This window comes from Aspergillus brunneoviolaceus, assembly GCF_003184695.1.
Source record: "Aspergillus brunneoviolaceus CBS 621.78 unplaced genomic scaffold BO95scaffold_3, whole genome shotgun sequence".
Classification (NCBI taxonomy): domain Eukaryota; kingdom Fungi; phylum Ascomycota; class Eurotiomycetes; order Eurotiales; family Aspergillaceae; genus Aspergillus; species Aspergillus brunneoviolaceus.
In genome coordinates, this window is record NW_020290733.1 from 811,987 (window position 1) to 831,381 (window position 19,395).

Genomic DNA, 19,395 nt, shown 5'->3' on the forward strand with positions numbered 1-19,395 from the left:
ATTCACACCTTCCTCTCCCTTCGTCTTCTTCATTCTTCTATTCGATTCCCCAGTGTATACATGCGCGCTCTTTCTGAGTCACTCTGGACACCGGGAAAGTCAAAGGTAAGGCGTGAAGTTCCGTAAGGCGTGGAGTTCCAGCCAAAGAGAGCCAGCCTCGATACGGATCTGGTGGGGAAAAGACCCATCGGTCCAGGCGGGTCTTCGAATTCGGGGAAGCCAGAGACACTACTATAAGAAGGACATCCGTTCTCCTCATGGCTACATCCCCCAACTAAATCATTTACTGACACCTTATCTTGCATCCCTCCTTCCGCACGATGTCTGCACAACCTACAATTCGTCTCGCGACGCCTGAGGGTAGGCCTACCAGTACCCTCACTGACCATGTCACGCTACAGCCTCACTGACCGGATCAATGCAGATGTCCCCATCATCCTTCAATTTATCCGCGAGCTTGCCGACTACGAGAAGGCTCTTCACGAAGTCGAGGCAACCGAGGAGTCTCTCCTGGCGACTCTGTCATTCCCCGACTCTACCCCCAAGCGAGGCTCTGTCTACACTGCGCTCGTTATCCCTCCGGCAACGGCGGAGCAGCCCAACCCCCTGCCAGTGGGCATGGCCCTTTTCTTCTACAACTACTCCACCTGGCGCTCGGCTCCGGGCATCTACCTCGAGGATCTCTACGTACAGCCGAGCGCGCGCGGCAACGGATATGGCTTCAAGCTACTCAAGTACCTTGCGGCTAAGGTCCTGGAGGTCAACGGCAGACGGCTCGAATGGAGCGTCCTCAAGTGGAACGAGCCTAGCATCAAGTTCTACGAGCAGGTGGGCGCCAAAGCGATGGATGAGTGGACCAAGATGATGATGGAGGGACCCGCTTTGAACAAGCTTGCGGAAGGAATCTGATCGCGCGCGAGCTTTGACTCTGGTTTGTGAATCATCAGGCGATCATTGTGAGTCTGGCCTCGGGGGGACATACACCAATGCCTTTCTGACACGTTAAGTAACCAAGTGTCTTGCGGGTTGTGTCGTGGTTTGCGCTGGTCAAATTCTCAGAAGAGTCGCTTTCGAGGCTCTCAGCAGGAAGGACTGGAACTCGGTAAGCCCTTGGCTATGTTTCATTTTTCAATCGCTGAACATGTACATACATACATTAAAATACCCCCGAGTGAGGATCACGTTTCGAGCGATATGCAGAATAGAATTCTTAGTGTTCAACATTTACTCTGTAGGATGTGAGATCGAGGAAGTTTGTTGTACTTGAGTATCATGCGACCACGAAAATAGAATCCAGATCTTAGACAATTGACGATCGGGTCGATCCAGAGGGCAGATGAATGCATAGTGACGGAGGGGGAGGGTCCAAGCCACCGCCCAGGGCTAACCCTACAGTCAAGCTTCGAAGGTGACGTCGTCATCGCGGGCGGAAGGAACCCCCCCCCAAACATCCCCTGATAAAAGCTTCAAGCAGCGACCATTTCTTGGATAAGAGCTCACCACCTTATTCAATCGCACGGATGACTTGAAAGCTTACATCTCCTTCTGATATGGCTTCTACAACTCCTCGCGATCCCGTGCATAATAACCACTATGTCGACTACGTCATTCGTTATAACTTTGGCGATAATGGTAAGGGCGCCAGCGTACCTGGCTGGCTATAATCATTGAGTTTCCTCGCCCTGACCCAGTGTAGACATCGTACAGACTACGGAACAACTAGAACGACTGCTGCATAAGCTGTTTGAGGTTGGATTACAAACCGAAGTGAGGCAGGGTGACGAAACATCTCTGCTGGTCTTCGTTCGCGCCGCGCGCAAGAAGAGTCTCCAACGCGCAGTGTATCAGTCCCGGTGAGTCCTTTACCTGCGCCTTTTTCTATGAAGGACTTGTCGCTTACTGTGACGTCTTCATTCTTATCGCAGAATCCGCGACTGGCTCTATGGCGTCCGCAACACCGAGCCCGAGCAGGAATCCTCGGCCGAGCCGCAGTCCGAGTCGGAGCGACTGCGCGTCATCTACCACATGATGACAGTGCCCAAGGAGGCTGGCGGCGCTGGTATCACCCCGAAACATGGGGAGTGGAAGAACGTGGATTCGATCTTTCCCTTGCATGACGAGGAGATGAACAAGCAGTGCATGAAAGACTGGAGCCAGAAGACGTTCCTGTCCCCGGAGGATCTAGATCAGATACGCAATATCTTCGGAGAGAGTGTGGGTACCCTTCACGGGATTCGATGCTCAGTACAGTGTCTGGAAACTAACAACCGTGCGGAACTCTAGGTCGGCTTTTACTTCTCGTTCCTTCAGTCTTACTTCAGATTCCTCCTGTTTCCCGCGATCTTTGGGTTTTCCTGCTGGCTTCTGATTGGGTCGTTCTCAATTGTTTACTCCGTGGTCAACTGCCTCTGGTGCATCGTGTTTATTGAATACTGGAAACGACAGGAGGAGGACCTGAGTTGTCGATGGCAGACCAAAGGAGTTTCCGCCGTCCGCGAGAAACGGCGCGAGTTTAGGCCGGAAAGAGAGATTCGGGATGAGAGCACCGGAGAGATTAAGGGCGTGTTTCCAGCGACAACGCGCATGTGCAGACAGTTGCTCCAGGTCCCCTTCGCCTTGCTGTCCATCATCGCTTTGGGAGTTATTATCGCGACATGCTTTGCCATTGAGATCTTCATCTCTGAGATCTATAACGGGCCACTCAAGTCGTACTTGGTAGGCCTCGCTAGTACCTGGTGTTACTTCGTTCAAATAAGCTGACGGATCAGGTCTTCATTCCCACTATCTTGCTCTCGGCCTTGATTCCGACGATGAGTACGGTCTTGGTGTCGGTTGCGACCAAGCTGAACGATTACGAAAACTACGAAACGCAACAAGCTTACGATGTCGCATTGACGCAGAAGATCTTCGTTATCAACTTTATCACATCATACCTCCCTGTGTTCTTGACCGCCTTTGTCTACGTGCCCTTCGCTAGCCGGATTGTGCCACACCTTGACATTTTCCAGGTGACTGTTCGTCCATTTGTCTCGAAAGAGGTTGCTACGAAGTCACGTACTGAATTCAACATGGACCCCGATCGCCTACGGAAGCAAGTCATCTATTTCACCGTCACAGCTCAGGTAGTCGGCTTCGCCATGGAGACCGTCGTACCTTTTCTAAAGCAGCGTCTTCTACGCCAATACAAAGATTACCTACGCAAGAAGAACGGAAAGGTGGAGTCGGATTCCAGCTCTGAAGAAGAGGAATCGCCAGAGGCTTTGTTCGACGACCACCCCGATGAGACCAAGTTCCTCATTCGCGTCCGCAATGAGGCCGATTTGTCTGACTATGATGTGACCGACGATCTGCGCGAGATGTGCATCCAGTTTGGTTACTTGGCTCTATTCTCTCCGGTCTGGCCGCTCGTCCCCGTTTCATTCCTGATCAATAACTGGATTGAACTCCGGTCCGACTTCTTCAAGATCTGCGTCGAGTGCAAGAGACCTTGGCCGCAACGCGCGGAGACAATTGGCCCCTGGCTGGATAGCCTTGGGTTCCTGTCGTGGGTTGGTAGCATCACTACCGCAGCACTTGCGTACATGTTCAGCACCAGCCACGAGGGACCCGGTGGCGAGCCGACTACGATCAAAGGATGGGCCTTGCTTCTGACCATTTTCTTCTGCGAGCATATCTACCTTATCGTGCGCTATGCAGTGCGAGCGGCCATGGCCAAGCTTGAGCCTCCGAATGTGCGCAAGGAGAAGACCGAGCGATACCTTGTGCGAAAGAGGTATCTGGAGTCCACGGTTGGAGCCAGAAGCAGTGACGATGAGATCGATATCGACGAGAAAGAGGACCAGTCGGAGCAGCTTTCTCAGCTGACTCGTGATACCCTGGAGGACGACGCCCGTTCCTGGGCGACTCATGACACGGATCCCGCTGAGCGGTTCTGGATGCGGCAGAAAGGGTGGAAGGAATCCTCCCAAGTCGGCGCAACGATCATCAAAACGCTCAAGAGAGACCCGAACGCCAAAAAGCAGCAGTGAGGAAGAGACATCATTTCGACCCTTGAATGTTGTGTACTATGATGCTTGTGCTGCCGGGTGGTGACCAGCGTGAAAGGGATTGTTCATATACAGCTCATGACTTGTGATAAAGTGACAAGTTCATATCTTTGTTTATTAGCTTCATGATCAACTGTATTCTGTACATATCTATCTGCAGTATATGAAGATTAGCAGTATCGAACAGTCGTTACATGTTCTATGCCCAATGTGCTGGATTTGCAAAGATATTTGAAAATAAACGGCCAAATTGATCCGCTGCTGGCGATCTTCACTTATCAACTGCAAGAGCAATGAGGATGGTGATTGGATGCACAGGTGTCGGCGTTCCGATGCCGAAACTCCGACGGAAGCCTCGGAGACATCGCACCGAGAGTACCCATCAATAGTGCCCATTTAAAAGGGATAACGCCATCCTTTGCAATTGAGGTCATTGGGCCAGGGTGGTTGCACCACTTTGTCAATCCCCTCTGCATTCTGACAATCCGCGGCCTTAATGCAAGCCCAGAAGCACGCCGACCGTGGATGAGTCAGCACCTGCATGCCGGATCAGTCGTCGATCCGAGGAAATGATGGGCGGCTTTGTCAGCAATATTGGCGCGAACCAAGAATAAGAACAACCAGAATAGCTACAGTTACAATAGAGAGAGATGGTCTAATGAACCTACGAAGCAGGCTAAGTTCTTAGCAGTCAGATACTTCTACCATATAGTTACTAGAAATACGTAGGTACATACCAGTCGGAGTCATCTCTCCGTAGTCATCGCATAAGTCATTGCCGGAAGTTGAGGAATCGTGCCAAGAACTAAACAACCCAAAAAGGAGTTTAGTCTATTCCGTCGGGCGTACGCACTCAAGTCTTGAGTGCCGGAATGTGGCTTGGACACCTGAGGCAATTCTGATTCACCGGATTCCAGCCCCTACCGGGGGAGCTACCGGGGGGAGGTGTTCAACAATTGTTGGTGACCGTGGACCTTTTTCCTTCCCTTCTTCCCTTTCCCTCTCTTCCTTCTCCGTCCTACACGTCACCGTCTGACTGATACTTTAACTAATCGCCTTCCCCCCCCCTCCCTTCCAGTCTCACTTGCTTACGAGATCAGTCCTCCCCTCCCTTCCCTTTCCCCCCCAGGTTTATTCAACGCCAATAATAGTCAGCATTTGGACTATCAAAGCGAAACGGACATAACTCGTACCTCACCAAGTACCGTACTAGCGCTAGCACTTCCACTTCCAGGAAGGCTATCTCCGACGTCGTCTGCTTACCTCATCCTCTCCCTCTCCTCCGTTTCCCTTGTCATTCTCTACATCCTCTCTCCCTTCTTAAGAGACCAGGACATCTATACAAGCTGAGCTGTTCGACCGGCCCCTTGCCCGACTCGAATTGGTGATATTTTGTTCTGTTTGGGCGCATTCTCGTTGTTTTCGAATCCTATACTCTCGATGCAGCCCACACTAGCCCCAGCGCCGCATCCAAGCATGCAAACCTCTGCTCAGGTAAGCAGCCTAATCGTGTCGCGGTTTGTCATCAGATCGCGTTTGTCCCATCCACCCATTGCCCCAGATCGTTCCCGAGTGATTTGCTTGTAGACATCGGTCCCTATTCTGTCTGTTCTCACGGTCGCTTCGGCTGCGATTTGGGTCCACGATGGGGGCTACACCCGAGAATCGACGACGCGACTGTCTTCAGCGCCTCCCCGGTCGCGTCGCGACGATTACCTGCATGATCAACAGTGATGGTGATGCTAACATTGATCTGTCTCATAGGATCATGCGGATCAGGGTAAGCTCTTACCTCTTGACCCAGTATTGGAGTTGAGTCGATACATGAGCTATGGCGACCGGAAAATTTCTCGCGTAGCTGGGATCGACTCAACCGGCGCGTCTGTTGACGGCCAACTTCGCCAACCTAGTTACCTTGACTTGCGAGACCCGGATGCTAATGCGACATCTGTACCAGTGCTGCACGATCAGCTGCTAGCTGCTCATCAACATATGTCTCACCCACAGCAACCGCGCCCGCAACCGCAGACGGCACCGCCTCCGCATATGCAACCCAATATCACGAGTCCGCGAGATCAGAACAACATTGACCCTGCCATTTCAGGCGCCACAATGCTGAGTGGCCCCCCGCAAACACCCCCTCAACCCGAGCCTACGAGCCAAGAATCGCCCAAGACCTATGGCAAGCGACCGTTGTCGACCTCCAAGCGCGCTGCGCAGAATCGTGCCGCTCAAGTGAGTAAGCCCTTGTCGCCTGAATGAGAATTCGGAGAATGCGTGGCTGACTCTAGCAGAGAGCTTTCCGCCAACGGAAAGAGAGTTACATCCGAAAACTGGAAGAACAAGTCAAGGAATTCGATGGCATGTCGGAGACGCTGAAGGCCCTCCAGGCTGAGAATTACCAGCTGCGAGAACACATTATCAACCTGCAATCCCGGCTCCTGGACTCGCAGGGCGAGATCCCCGAGCTGCCCGGCAACATTGATTTGAGCCAGCCACGAGCAGACCTGTCTCTTCCTGGCACCGGTCCAGCACCCACGGGGGCACCTGCCCAGGCTCCTCCAGGACCTCCCCAACAGCCTCAAGCCCAAACGCAAGCATCTGCGCCCAATGACGATATGAACTCGCTGAACCGCATCGCCGTGGCTGGCCTGGGTATGCGCAAACACCCGAATGAGGAAGCCAATTTTCTAGGAAACAACTTCCAAGCTCGCCGCCCGCGCGCCGATGAAGGCCAACCAGATGCGTCCGACGTCCCGAAGACGGAAATGAGCCACGGCTTGCCGGTTGTTTCATGAGGCATCACACCATATTGATCACCTACTCTGCGTTCTTTTGCTGTTTTTCTGTCCCCGTTGATCCTCGAATTTAACCATTGATTGCTCTGGCTTGCAGTTTTTCTCCCACCCTTCTATGTATCCTCCTCGGTGTAAGGCGCCATGTATCTAGGTATTATCTCTGGCTCAGGAAGGAGCGGCGTTCTGCGTTCACTCTTCATATTCTCTGTCTACTTTATCACATGAAACCTAGAAGGGAATGAAAATGATAACCACGCTAGCATGCCTCTATATATGTCTTCTACTCAATTGTAGACCTCATCATCATCACTTTCAAAAATTGTAGTCCAAGTATTCTGTTATTTATGCCTCTTTCTCGCCTCAATTTGACTTAAATGGTTGACACGGAGAAGGCAAAGAAGGCTGCCGGAAGAGTGACTCCTCTGAACCTGGAGGTGCTTTTCCGTCCGCTGAAGTGACCTGATTATTTTGTTTATGGAGGCTGGGTCTGGAACATTTTCTGCATAAAGGTGCGATGTGAAGAATTGCTTTTCTTTTCTCAAAAACAGAGACCCCCCATTGGCTTGGACATGATCTCCAAGAGTACCTGGTATCCATGGGTTTTAGTGACAGGGTTTGTTAAGTTTGCTTACCCCACACCCATTGTTTATCATCTTCCCCCACCCTACAGCCACCCTACACTTTCTAGCATTGCCCCTCCTTTCAGTCAGACGACAGAGAGAGAGAGCAATCTGTGCTCGGATGCCACATACTATTTCACTCAATCTCCCCATGCTGAAGAATTGCTCGACAACATGGCTGGCCCGACTCTGATTCAAGGACCCGATGACCCCGTCGGGTACCGGCCCCGGAGTTACCAGACGGAGATGTATGAGGCCAGTCTGAAAGGCAATATCATCGTTACGGTGAGGTCAAACAGCGGCACATTGGTCAAACGGACAACTAATGGCGTCTCTCGCTTTGATAGATGGGCACTGGCAGCGGAAAGACGCATATGTATGCTCTGCTACTATGCTCCCACATGCACTTGTGTATGCTTTGAACTCTAATCATGACTATATAGAGCCTTGTTGCGGATCAAGACAGAACTGGAGAGGAACCCACACAAGGTGAGAAGAAAAAAGAAAAAGCACTGCACCTCCGATGTACACAGTTTAACTGATGCGAATTGCGAGAAGTTGATCTGGTTCTTGACCCCCACTGTTGCTCTATGTCAACAGCAGCATCAAGCGATCTCAGCGCATATCCCCGCCATGAGAGCAAGAACCCTCACCGGGCTGGATAAAGTGGAGTTGTGGACAGATCAGACTGTCTGGGATGCAGTGCTTCAGGACGTCCAAGTGGTCTTCTCCACACATGCGGTGTTGGCCGATGCTATGAGCCATGGATTTGTGAGGATCGGTCAATTGAGTCTAATGATCTTTGATGAAGGTAAGTGACCGACGTGGAGATTCTCGCTGGTGGTAGCAGGACGGAGCTTATGATATCGAGTATTACTAGCCCACCATTGCATGCGACGTCACCCAGCCAACAAGATAATGCAAGACTTTTACCATCCGGCTCTTGCGGAGTACGGCTACAATGCAGTGCCAAAAATATTGGGTCTGACGGCGAGTCCGATTGTGAGATCCAAGCCGGAGGAGCTCCAGTGAGTGTGGTCTGGGACATGTTGGCCTGTCTTCTCCGTGTTGACCACCATGAAATTAGGAAGATCGAGGCCAATCTGGATGCAATCTGCAAGACACCCCGCAAGCATCGACACGAGCTGCGGAGGTTCACGCACTGCCCTCATCTGCGGCCAATGTTCTATACTCCTTTTGATCCTGAGACAGAGGTAATTGGGAGCAGGACGTTGCGAGCCCTTATAAGTGCCTGGCAGACTCTCGACATTGAGGCCGACCCGTATGTCAGGCAGCTGCGGAAAAGTCCCGTAAACGGGACCGCACTGCAGAAGGTGCTTCTCTCGGGCAAGACCTTCTGTCGCGAGCAGCTGAAGAAATTCGCGGCCCGAAGCACACATATCTTCGAGGAACTCGGGGAGTGGGCCGCTGACTACTACATCGCTGCGTCGTTTGAACAACTAAGATCGAAGTCAGAGGACTCTCAATCCGCGTCGGGATGGACAAATGAGGAGAGAGCCTACCTGATTAGATTCTTGTCCCAACTCCCTGCCCCGAAAGTCACGCTCACATCGCCCAACGCGGATGATTATCGAATATCTCGGAAACTGAGTGTTCTTCTGGAGTTCTTACACGAAAGAGCGCACCCAGACTTTGCAGGGTTGGTCTTCGCAAAGCAGCGTGTGACTGTTAGTGTGCTGGCGCGACTCCTGTCAGTCCACCCGTCGACGAGGGGTCGCTTTCGCTCTGCCGCCTATGTTGGCTGGTCCAACGGTGGCAGCAAAGACGTCCTGGGCGAGCTCTTGGATCCTCGACTGCAGCGTGAAACCCTAAGCGACTTCAAAAGTGGACAGACAAACCTGATATTCGCAACCGATGTGCTTGAGGAGGGTATTGACATTAGTGCATGTAGCGTGGTGGTATGTTACGACAAGCCACCCAATTTGAAATCGTTTGTCCAGCGTCGCGGGCGGGCTCGACATAGGGAGTCGACCTATGCCATTATGTTCGCAGATAATGACGAATCTGCTGGAACCGGCAGATGGGAATCTCTTGAGCAAGCCATGATAAGAGCTTACGAAGATGACGAACGGAAATTGCTGGAGGCGTGTGCCCTTGAGGAGCTCAACGAAGAAGTGACGGAAAGACTTGTCGTTGAGTCCACCGGGTATGCACCATTTCAGAACCCTACTATCGTATCATCCAGCTAATGCCTGATACAGTGCTGTGCTCACGGCAGATGGTGCTGTCGCACATCTGACGCATTTCTGCGATGTCTTGCCCCGTCAGTCCTATGTCGATACTCGGGCCGAATACTCGTATGAAATGGACGATGCAGGATTGCTGAGAGGAACAGTGATTCTTCCAGCCTGCGTTCATCCTAAAGTTCGTCGCACCGACGGCAAGCGATGGTGGAAAACAGAGCGGGCAGCGAGAAAAGAAGCAGCCTTCCAGGCATACAAAGCGCTGTACGAGTTCGGTTTGCTGAACGACAATCTTCTCCCGTTCACCGGCAAAGAAGAACTCGAGAAGACTGATGCTGCGGACATTCCAGCTCTACTAGAAGTGGCAGAGCAGTATGATCCTTGGGTTGATTGGGCGTATTCATGGTCCTCGCCGGATCTTCATCAGACTCGAATTGCTGTTGGACGCAATGGAGAGGCTGCCTACATGTACGTGAGGTTGACTACACCGACTGTATTGCCAACACTCAACCCGATGACTTTATTCTGGGACAGCAATTCGACCTTCACATTGAACTTTGAGGCTCCCAATCGGGCAGTAGGTCTGACAGCTGACGCCGTCGAACATATGGGGTCGATCACCTCACTTTTCCTTAGGGCAACTAGTTCGAAACCTGCGACACCAGAGCAAGAGCAAGACTTTGTGCTGCTATTTGGGCCCGACATACCGCACACTGAGCTGGAAAGCTGGTTCCTCCAATATGAGGGTATTGAGTCTGCTTGTGATGTGTATACCCGCAACCATCACCCTGTAATGGGTGTCGTAAGAGATTGCTACAACAATCCGATGCTTTTCCGGGAGTGGGTTGTAACAGAAGAGGACGGCTTGACTGTTGTCAAAGTCGAGTGTACTAATCTCCCTCGCAGGAGGAACCTTCTGCATCGCCAAACGTTGGCTGCAAAGATGGACGCTATGCCAGTCACTTCTGCGAAAGTGTGCGTTATACCAGCAGACTTATGTACTATCGAAAAGCTCTCATTTACGCAGAGCATTTTTGGCCGCTTTATATCTGCTATTATCAATAAACTGGAAGTGAATCTACTTGCGACGAGGCTGTGTCAAGAGATCTTGCAAGATGTCGACTTCTCGAACACCGACCATATTATAACTGCCATCACTACACCCTCAGCCAGCGCCTTAACAAATTACCAGCGGTATGAATTCTTCGGTGACACGGTTTTGAAGTTTACTGTATCCTGCCAGCTCTTCTTTCAGAACCCTAACTGGCATGAAGGGTACTTATCCCAGGGAAGAGACTCGATTATCAAGAATCATCGCCTCGCTCGCGCCGCGCTTGACGCCGGGCTGGACGCGTTTATCATCAACAAGGCTTCCATGCCGCGCAAGTGGAGTGCGCCGCTCATCTCCGAGAAACTAGCATCTGCTGCCGGTCGACGTTCGATATCGACGAAGGTGCTTGCTGATGTAGTAGAAGCTCTTATCGGCGCAGCGTATCTCGACGGCGGGTTTGATCGAGCCCACGCCTGCATCCGACGCTTTCTTCCCGAAGTTGACCTCAAACACCTGGGCCAGGCTCTGCCCTTCGCCGAGTCCCAGTCCCCCACCCAGCATATCGTCAACGACGAGAAGCTCGTCGAGCGCATCGGCTACACCTTCCAGAGCCCGGCGATCCTCGTCGAGGCGCTTACCCACCCTTCGTGCCAGCACGACGCCTCGACGCAATCGTACCAACGCCTCGAGTTCCTCGGCGACGCCGTCCTGGACATGGTCATCCTGACCACCCTCCTCGCCCACCCCACGGAAATCTCCCAGGGCGAAATGACCCGCATCAAACACGCCGTCGTGAACGCCAACCTCCTCGCCTTCTTCTGCATGGAGTTCTCACTCACCCAAGCACGCACCCAGGTCGCAACCCACGCCGCGGACCAGATCACCCTCTCCTCCGCCACCGAGGTTCTGTCCCTCTGGCACTTCATGCGCTGCGGCGGCGGCACCGACTTCAAGCACGCGCGCGACCAAGCTTTCGCCCGCCACCGGGCCCTCCGCGCCTCGATCCTCGACACCCTGCACCACGGCCCCCAGTACCCCTGGCAGGCCCTCTCCGCGCTCAACGCCGACAAGTTCTTCTCGGATCTCATCGAGAGCGTCCTCGGGGCGATCTTCGTGGACTCCGACGGGAGTCTCGATGAGTGTGTCAGGTTTGCCGAACGGATCGGCCTCCTCTGGTTCCTGCGCCGCGTCTTGGCGGAGGGGGTGGATGTGGTGCATCCCAAGATGGTGGCGCAGCAGTCGGCTGCAACGGCTGGGCTGGGGGGTACGGTGTTCACATCGCAGCGGGTGGTGGTCTCGCAGGCGCAGGGGCCGACGGCGGCGGCGGAGGAAGACGCTACGTATCGGTGTCAGGTCGAGATAGCTGGGGAGGTTGTGGTCATGGTCGAGGGTTGTTCGTGCGCCGAGGAAGCGGAGGTCAAGGCCGCGTATCAGACCATCGAGCTTCTGAAGAGTAGGGGGGCCTAAGGACGAAGGTAACGACGATGAGTCTCTGGTTTTGCCCACCCCTACTCCCATTCTGGGGATCGGAGATTGGAGATCTTCTTGGAGAAAGAGTGTTTCTTGGATGCTTGGATGCTTGGATGCTCTTGGGAGACGGCAGTTCGCTCTACTTTAAAGTACTACAATACTTGGACCGGAGCAATTACATGGTATCTTTTGGGCAGATACATAGAAGAGATCAGAGTGACCATCTTTTGGAGGCTTGCATTGGTTACCGGGTTGACCACAGACTGCTTTTTTGATGCTGCTTTTGGTATAAACATGATACTTAACAGAGACAGATTGGGCTATTAAAGGGGCAAGCGCATGGGCTTTCATGCTGGTTGAATGATAATGGAAGCTTGGCATTCTATGGTCGTGATTTCAACTCACTTGATACCTCGGTATAACTGACTATGTCGTCATTCCATACAGCTGACTCGCTTTGCCATGTACCCCAAGTCCATACCGAAGGGTGAAACGCACAAGCTACGTATTCATTGGAGTAAGAATGATGTATTGTCCCAACCATACCAAGAGAATAAAAGCAATGATACAAAAGTCCCTAAGGAGTCTACGATCGTAGCTCAGCCCTTTCTCTTCCCCGCTTTACCACGTCCACGAGTCGTCTTCGGAACAGGTTCCTCCTTCTTCACCTCTTCCTCTTCCTCGTCTTCTGCTTCATCCTCCACCAACTGATCCTCGGCCCCCTCGACGCCATCACTCCCCGAATCGACCTGCTCATCGTCACTGGCCGCAACAATCACCCCGTCGTCCGATCGCTCGCTAACAGACGACTGGACCTCGACATCGGTGTTCTCCGCAGCGGCAGCGGCGGCGGCAGCGGTAAGTGCAGGCTCATTCCGTATGCCCGCAAGCACCTTCTTGGCCTCGCTCTCCTCGCCATTCCACGCGCCACAGCTCCCGCACCGCCAGCGCCCCAGCTCCTCCAATGACTTAACCCCGGGGGGCGCCTGGCCGTTGACCAGCCGACAGGTGGCGCAGATCAGCACCATGCGGTTCTTGGGCTGCGTCTCGTCCTCGCCCAGCAACACGTCCAGCAACCGATCATACCAGTGTGAGGATTCGATGTATTGCGGCGGGGTGGAGGAGAAGGCATTGGGCGCGAAACCCGGCTCGTCGAATGCAGGCGGTGAGGGTAGGTTCGACCCCGGCCCCGACCTGGGCCCCTGCTGCTGCTGCTGCCGCTGCTCGTGGCCTGGAATCATGAACGGAGAGGGAAGAGGGTGTTGCGCCTGTTGTTGTTGTTGTTGGTGTTGCGGTGTACGACGGATATTGGCCGTCGGGGGTGGAGGTAGCCCCGTGCGTTGAACGAATGGCTGCTGCTGCTGCTGTTGTTGTTGGTTACGCTTCTTGCCGGCGGCCGCGGAGGCGTCAGACTTGCGCTTCTCGTCGCCGGTTCGGGACTTGGTGCGCTTGAGGGTGCCACCGCCATATTTCTCCAGGAGCTGCTGGGTGGAGTTGTAGCGGGTGGCTTCTTTGAGTTTCTCGATGGTGGCGTCGCGTTGTTTCTGGAGGGAGTCGAGGTGGGCTTGTGTCTTGGTGATGCGGTAGTCGTAGTACCGTGTGGCGCCTGTGCGGACGGTGTAGATTCTGTTTGCGGAGAGAAAGCGATGTGTTAGGTTTGTTGGAGACAAGACGAGGAAAGGAGCTGGTGATTAACGGGGGAGGGGGGGGGGGGATGAGGTCATACAGGATGGGCCCGCCGACTATGGCGGCGTATTCAGCTATCCCCCAGTTGTGCCATCCTAGCACCAGAGCCAAGATGATGGAGTAGAGGAGGTAGGCGAAGGTGGTGTAGAGGGTCCAGAGGGCCTTGAAGCGGCGGGCGTGTTGCCGGTGAAGGTCGAGGCGGTTGGTGGTTCGGGTGATCTTCTCGGATAGGGCTGATAGAGCTTTCTCGAAGGATGCTGGAGAGTCGTCTTCGGCCTGATGTTGGGGAAGGTTCCCGACGCAAGTGAGTGAGAGGGGTTGCGATCAGTGGGTGTGGAACGTACCTTGAAAGGCCACAGGCGCACCATGGCGGTGTTGTTCGTGTAGCGAGTTAAACTGAATTTCTGGATAAGTGAAAGAAGACGGGGAAACAAGGATGGAATGAAGCTAAGTCAAAAGCATATTTGGTAGACGGGAGATCTTCGTTAAGTTCCCTAGAGGGGGGGGGGATGTATTGGATATTGGAATGGAAAAGATTGACTGAATGAAGTGAAAGAAAGAAAGAACTTGGAATGGATGGCTGGATGCTGGAGATGCGGGAACGAATTGCTGCCTCAGCTTTGAGGGGGAAAATGACAACGACGTCAACGTCAGCTGCAGCCGCACAGACCACTTACCGGTTACGGCCTGAAGCTCCCCTGAGTCGCCGCCTCAGGCTCTCTCCAGGCTCTCTCTCTCCCCTCTCCGCTTCTCTTCCTACACTCTACTGGTACTTGAGTAGTACATCCACACTCCATCCTCCACACTTTTCGCCCCTCCACTTGAGTCGGTTTTCGTTCTTTGTTCCATGCTTCTGTTAATGACAACACTCCCATTTGCGCCTGCGCCTGCTACTGGCGATAACCATTTCAAATATAACTCAGCGGACGTTGCCTCGTCATCGTGTCACAAGCATGAGCATCTGGACCTCCGTCGGCTGCCTAGATACCCCGTGGGTCTGTCTTAGGCAGATAGATATCAGCTGGCAGCGTTTCTATGATATTTTGCTGAGTTGGAGTTTTGCCTGAGTACGGGAAAAGTGCTTCCTACCATTTCTCATCTGGAAGAATGCCCCAGCTTGTTGATTCTACGAGATCCCACCCCGCGGTTGAGGCCCAGGGCACTCCGTATGCACAAACAAGCTGCAGCCTCTTGCGTCTGTGTGGCCACTCACAACCGCCTGCCGGAAATCACCTCCTGCGTGCTGGGACTAGTGGGGTTGACGCTAACCTCTTCTCATAGGGAGGCCTACCCAATTACAAAGAGTTCACGAGGGTGTAATGCGACAGGCAGTATTTTGCATTGCATGCTACAAACAATAGCCAGCGAGCTCAACCCTGGAGATCGAGGATCGAGTCCCTGGTTGACAGCAGAGCTAGCCGCATTCGACCCTGGAAGCCTGCTAGCCAATTTGGCATTGATCAGCAGGGGTCTGCGCAGGGATCGGGCGAGGGAGGGCGACCACCGTAGACCCAGACATCGTCGAGAATGCCATCAAGTCGCCGCCCACATTAGCTCTGTGGCATATGCCTCTCGCGGTTTCTTTGTCTGAAGTCTGGCGCGTCGAAAGCACGACCACATAGGCGGTTCCAGACTCGCGAGACTGCCGCCGTCAACCACGGTATGGGACGACAATAAGCTTTGGCCAGTTCGGAGCAATGTAGTAGAGCGTGACAGAGCATGCAAGGGGAGCTCTTCGCTCTGATTTCAGCTTGCCAGTATCGGCAGCAATTGATTAGATAGATACGACCAAGGCCCGACCTACCGTCTGCTGAATGTTTCGCCACGCTGGGAAGTATTATTTTACGCGAATTCCCCTTCGGCCCTCCGCGCAATACATCGAAATGGAGACATCCACAACGAGCAGATGCGTAACTCTCCTACCGATAGCATCCTGGCATCTAAGTGGTCGATGTTCGGCGGTCGGAAATGCACAGCCTGCATTTGCTGGCTAGATAATCGAAGCTACCATACTTCGGATAAAGGACAAGCTTGACAGCTACCCTTGTCAAAAGCATGAGATCCACGGTATGGAAGGGATCAACCCGCAGTTCAAACTACCCTTGACGCGACTCGATGAGGATTCTATTAGCTCAGCACACTCATGATGCGCGGTAGCGCCTGGACATCGAGCCAGATTCTCTGTTGTTTTGAGACACCTTTGTTTGGAATCTATGAGGCCCCAATGCCTCGGAGCCTCGGATTCGACTATAATATCCACATACCTATTCATTCCGCACTATTACCTGATGAACATCTTCTTGATATCAGAGAGCATGATTGCACATTATACCAAACATTAACCGAGACAAATATGGCGGGCACGATTCAACTGATTCGCACTGTATCTCTTCCAAAGACCTTCTTGCTTGCATGTTTCCTGGCGGTTGCCGCGTTTGGCTCGATTGAGCTCCTGCTTCTGATATTTGACTTCTTCAAACGTCGCCGGGGGTTATACTTCTGGAGCCTGCTCTTATCGACCTTGGCCACCCTCATCTTCACCGTTGTCATTACGCTTCTGTGGTTCGCTGTACCCCAAGCACGCTTTGGGCTGGTCTTCGTCATTGTGATTTGCTATCCCACCCTCAATGTCGGCAACACCCTGGTCATCTACTCGCGGCTTCACCTCGTCACCAGTGGCCGCAAGATCCGATGGCTATTTTGGATGATCGTCATTAGTTCGGTGGTGTTTCTACTCCCACAGGCCATCATCGTCACTATTTCCGCCTCTCCCGATGGTGAACATGTCAGGAAACTTTACAAAATCTTCGAGAAGCTGTCCGTGACAGCCACCTGCGTACGCGAGATGATCGTGGGCGGCGTCTTCGTCTGGGCGACAGCCCGCAACCTCAAGCCCCTGATCATGATCAAGGGCCGTGAAGGGCGTAAGATGGTCTTCTACCTGATCGTCGCGACCACTATGATGGTTGTCACCGACATCATCATCGTAGTCGTCGTCCTCTGCGGCCAGCTCTACATTATTTCTGCGCTGACAGCTTTCTTCTCGGTCCTCAAACTGAAGCTGGAGTTCTTCAGCCTGGGGAAATTGATCCGCCTGATTCAAAGCGCTCCGGGCGTCTGCCATCACCAGGCAACTGAGGGCAGCTCCCTCCGCTTCGACAACTCCCCCGAGGTCAACGACCTGCAATTCAACGAGGGGTCTGCGCGCAGCACCGGCGCGCAGTCCGGCCAACAGCCAAGCTCGCAGGAGACGACCCAGACCCACCAAGAAGTGACAGTCAACCCGAATAAGACGCCGGAGACGCCCTCGTCACCCAGGACGGGCGACTCGATGGCGACCACATCCCGCACGCTGTCGACCGACCCTCTCGTCCACGGCCGACAAGACCTCGAAGCCCTCGAGCCCACGCTCAGCGCTCAGCAGCATTTCACCCCGCGAACATAGAGCAACGCAGTATGAGAAGCCGTCGGTGTTGGTTGGCGTTGATGTTGTAACGCTCTTCCTCGTTTCACCGGAATTTGCAATACAAAGTTCTTTCGTGTCGCACTGATCTGCAGACCTGCTTTTTCTTCTTCAGTGATGACTATACCTTGGAGGGATGGACTCTTGTCATGTATCATGTAGCCAAGAACGAGATTATCAGCCTGTTTCCCTGTATGCTAGTAGATGTCCCCGTATATTTGATAGAGCATATGCAAGAGCTATATACCCACCCAAGATATTATCATTCATCCCACCTTGGCCCATTTGCATTCACCGGGGCTTCCACTTGCACATTCCCGATGTATCAAGAACACGAGCAAGCTAATCACCCCAAACAAGCCATTCGGCACCCCCAGCCCTCGCCCATCAGCAATTCCACTGACCTCATCCGCCTCAGTAATTCTTCCTTCCTTCCTTCCTTCCTCCCTCCCTCCCTTCCCCCGGTAAGTCCAACAACCCTCCCCCGCATCTTCAAATGGTCGATTACCCAGCTCCAACCCTCTCACAGATCCAGCAATTCACCAATCCATCCGTCGATGCAGAAAGCCCCGGGAAAAGAAGAAGGTTAAGCATGCAATCCTATCTCAGCGAGGAAGGCCCGGCACCTCGAGGGGGAGGGGGAGGGATGCATCGAGGGTCCGAGAACCTAGAACCCCATCTTGATGGAACAAAAATAAAAAAAAAATTACAAAACCAAAACAAAACAAACAAGGTAGACGGCAGATAGATACCTCGCATCTCCCTTGATCGCGCGCATGGGAGGTGGCCTGCTCTAGGTATGCTCTAGCTCTATCCATACCTACCTCGTCTCCTTCGTCTCTTCGGCTTTATTTCTCGAAAGGAACGGATAGAGAACGACACACTGGAAAAAACGACAAGGGAAGAAGCTAGAGAAGGAAAGGACCTTTGCGGTTGGCATGTTCTTGTATCACACTGATGTGGAAAACTCCATAGGTACAGTACAGGACAGTACAGTACAGGAACCGCCTGGAGTTTCGAGGCATGCATGTGTACATGTACATATCTGGACCGGGGGAGGGGGTGGGGGGAGGAGGGGCGCTGCTACATCATGGATACAGAGGTCCTACACAAGGTCGCGTGAGAAAGGGGAGATTTGACATTGAGCGTGATGGTATAGATCCATCGAAATCGAACAGAATACGACGAAGAGGAGGGTTTTAAACAACCGGCGGTGACTTGACTATAGTTTAAGATCATGGGAAGTGAATCACATTCTGCCTCGCAGAGGCCAATGGCATCCAGCCAAAACTCCAATCCAATCATGCCCATCGTATCTGCACCACGAGACTTCAGAAACAACCCGTAACTCCAAAAAGAGAATCCTAATAAATGTACACATACACAGTCCCACACAAGACACAAAGGAGTAGAAGGTTGTGGTGTATTTTGAGCAGCGCAAAAGCTGTAGTAGTTACTCGAACGAAAAGCATGCAGTCGAGAACCAGAAATAAGAAACAAGCCCTGGCCATTGATGGTAACAAGAAATGATAAGGCCCAGCCCAAACCAGTGGGGTATACATGGAGACAATATATGGTTTGAGTGGGAGCGGTCCCAATAGGCAAGAAAACACAGAAAAAAAAGGAATCTCGATGGAATGAATCCAGGTGTAAATGCAACGAATTTTTCATCATTATGACTTTGATAATGGAATCCCAACAGAGATAAAACAAAAAGATACGAAGATCACATGCTCCTGGACAAAAGGCATCGTAACCGGTCATAGAATTTTCGTTCCTCGTCATATGGAAGGATAAACGGGCAGGGAAATGGGAGGGTTTTCGGGATTAAATGGGTTGATATGATCGGTGATATAAGAGTCGGCAGGAGTTCGAGGAAGGGAGTTGGAGGTGAATAAGGTCGGAGGGTAAGCGAGCCGTAAGCGCTGGAGACACTCTAAAACCAGCCCCCGTTCTCCCAATCTCCAGGCCGGTAGGTAGCATTGCTGCGGGCTTTCTGGTCTTCCAATCCACTGAGAAGCACATTGAGACGGTTGAAGTTGATGGGCTTCATCACC

The 19,395-nt window shown here is 52.8% G+C and overlaps 7 protein-coding genes across 7 annotated transcripts; 6 read left to right on the forward strand and 1 right to left on the reverse strand.

The window, feature by feature from the left end:
• Positions 1–287: 287 nt before the first annotated feature.
• Positions 288–1,200, forward strand: BO95DRAFT_403815 (GNAT family N-acetyltransferase). Its single transcript, XM_025583935.1, has 2 exons — positions 288–360; positions 425–1,200. Exons 1-2 carry the CDS (start codon positions 321–323, stop codon positions 907–909), a joined length of 525 nt encoding a protein of 174 aa, XP_025447526.1. The 5' UTR covers positions 288–320; the 3' UTR covers positions 910–1,200.
• A 258-nt stretch (positions 1,201–1,458) lies between these two features.
• On the forward strand, positions 1,459–4,242 carry BO95DRAFT_438266 (anoctamin family protein). The gene is made up of 5 exons (XM_025585473.1): positions 1,459–1,632; positions 1,697–1,853; positions 1,926–2,214; positions 2,284–2,715; positions 2,769–4,242. The coding sequence occupies exons 1-5, from the start codon at positions 1,551–1,553 to the stop codon at positions 4,026–4,028; spliced, it is 2,220 nt and encodes a 739-aa protein (XP_025447527.1). The 5' UTR covers positions 1,459–1,550; the 3' UTR covers positions 4,029–4,242.
• Positions 4,243–6,002: 1,760 nt separating this feature from the next.
• On the forward strand, positions 6,003–7,105 carry BO95DRAFT_438268 (uncharacterized protein). The gene is made up of 2 exons (XM_025585474.1): positions 6,003–6,281; positions 6,341–7,105. The coding sequence occupies exons 1-2, from the start codon at positions 6,039–6,041 to the stop codon at positions 6,842–6,844; spliced, it is 747 nt and encodes a 248-aa protein (XP_025447528.1). The 5' UTR covers positions 6,003–6,038; the 3' UTR covers positions 6,845–7,105.
• A 450-nt stretch (positions 7,106–7,555) lies between these two features.
• BO95DRAFT_379406 (putative RNA helicase/RNAse III) lies at positions 7,556–12,568 on the forward strand. Its single transcript, XM_025583318.1, has 7 exons — positions 7,556–7,749; positions 7,812–7,840; positions 7,908–7,953; positions 8,023–8,275; positions 8,345–8,492; positions 8,552–9,631; positions 9,687–12,568. The coding sequence occupies exons 1-7, from the start codon at positions 7,639–7,641 to the stop codon at positions 12,184–12,186; spliced, it is 4,167 nt and encodes a 1,388-aa protein (XP_025447529.1). The 5' UTR covers positions 7,556–7,638; the 3' UTR covers positions 12,187–12,568.
• Positions 12,569–12,703: 135 nt separating this feature from the next.
• BO95DRAFT_403827 (uncharacterized protein) lies at positions 12,704–14,458 on the reverse strand. Its single transcript, XM_025583936.1, has 3 exons — positions 14,220–14,458; positions 13,916–14,151; positions 12,704–13,815 (listed from the first exon to the last, which is right to left on the reverse strand). The coding sequence occupies exons 1-3, from the start codon at positions 14,241–14,243 to the stop codon at positions 12,789–12,791; spliced, it is 1,287 nt and encodes a 428-aa protein (XP_025447530.1). The 5' UTR covers positions 14,244–14,458; the 3' UTR covers positions 12,704–12,788.
• A 504-nt stretch (positions 14,459–14,962) lies between these two features.
• BO95DRAFT_119052 (uncharacterized protein) lies at positions 14,963–15,742 on the forward strand. The gene has a single exon (XM_025580429.1). It carries the CDS (start codon positions 15,044–15,046, stop codon positions 15,464–15,466), a length of 423 nt encoding a protein of 140 aa, XP_025447531.1. The 5' UTR covers positions 14,963–15,043; the 3' UTR covers positions 15,467–15,742.
• Positions 15,743–16,279: 537 nt separating this feature from the next.
• On the forward strand, positions 16,280–16,864 carry BO95DRAFT_325336 (uncharacterized protein; the record flags this gene model as incomplete). Its single annotated transcript, XM_025581840.1, has 1 exon — positions 16,280–16,864. A coding segment is annotated over one exon (585 nt), but the record flags the coding sequence as incomplete, so codon positions are not given.
• Positions 16,865–19,395: the final 2,531 nt, after the last annotated feature.

Excerpts from the sequence above, each read along its gene's own strand:
- BO95DRAFT_403815 (XM_025583935.1), top strand. The coding sequence starts at position 321 with ATGTCTGCACAACCTACAATTCGTCTCGCGACGCCTGAGG. Across the intron at positions 361-424 it reads TCGTCTCGCGACGCCTGAGG|ATGTCCCCATCATCCTTCAA; the intron begins GTAGGCCTACCA and ends GGATCAATGCAG.
- BO95DRAFT_438266 (XM_025585473.1), top strand. The coding sequence starts at position 1,551 with ATGGCTTCTACAACTCCTCGCGATCCCGTGCATAATAACCACTATGTC. Across the intron at positions 1,854-1,925 it reads CGCGCAGTGTATCAGTCCCG|AATCCGCGACTGGCTCTATG; the intron begins GTGAGTCCTTTA and ends TTCTTATCGCAG. Across the intron at positions 2,215-2,283 it reads GCAATATCTTCGGAGAGAGT|GTCGGCTTTTACTTCTCGTT; the intron begins GTGGGTACCCTT and ends GCGGAACTCTAG.
- BO95DRAFT_438268 (XM_025585474.1), top strand. The coding sequence starts at position 6,039 with ATGTCTCACCCACAGCAACCGCGCCCGCAACCGCAGACGGCACCGCCT. Across the intron at positions 6,282-6,340 it reads CGCAGAATCGTGCCGCTCAA|AGAGCTTTCCGCCAACGGAA; the intron begins GTGAGTAAGCCC and ends TGACTCTAGCAG.
- BO95DRAFT_379406 (XM_025583318.1), top strand. The coding sequence starts at position 7,639 with ATGGCTGGCCCGACTCTGATTCAAGGACCCGATGACCCCGTCGGGTAC. Across the intron at positions 7,750-7,811 it reads AAGGCAATATCATCGTTACG|ATGGGCACTGGCAGCGGAAA; the intron begins GTGAGGTCAAAC and ends TCGCTTTGATAG. Across the intron at positions 8,276-8,344 it reads TCTAATGATCTTTGATGAAG|CCCACCATTGCATGCGACGT; the intron begins GTAAGTGACCGA and ends GAGTATTACTAG.
- BO95DRAFT_403827 (XM_025583936.1), bottom strand. The coding sequence starts at position 14,243 with ATGGTGCGCCTGTGGCCTTTCAAG. Across the intron at positions 14,152-14,219 it reads TGCGCCTGTGGCCTTTCAAG|GCCGAAGACGACTCTCCAGC; the intron begins GTACGTTCCACA and ends CCCCAACATCAG. Across the intron at positions 13,816-13,915 it reads ATAGTCGGCGGGCCCATCCT|AATCTACACCGTCCGCACAG; the intron begins GTATGACCTCAT and ends CTCCGCAAACAG.
- BO95DRAFT_119052 (XM_025580429.1), top strand. The coding sequence starts at position 15,044 with ATGCACAAACAAGCTGCAGCCTCTTGCGTCTGTGTGGCCACTCACAAC.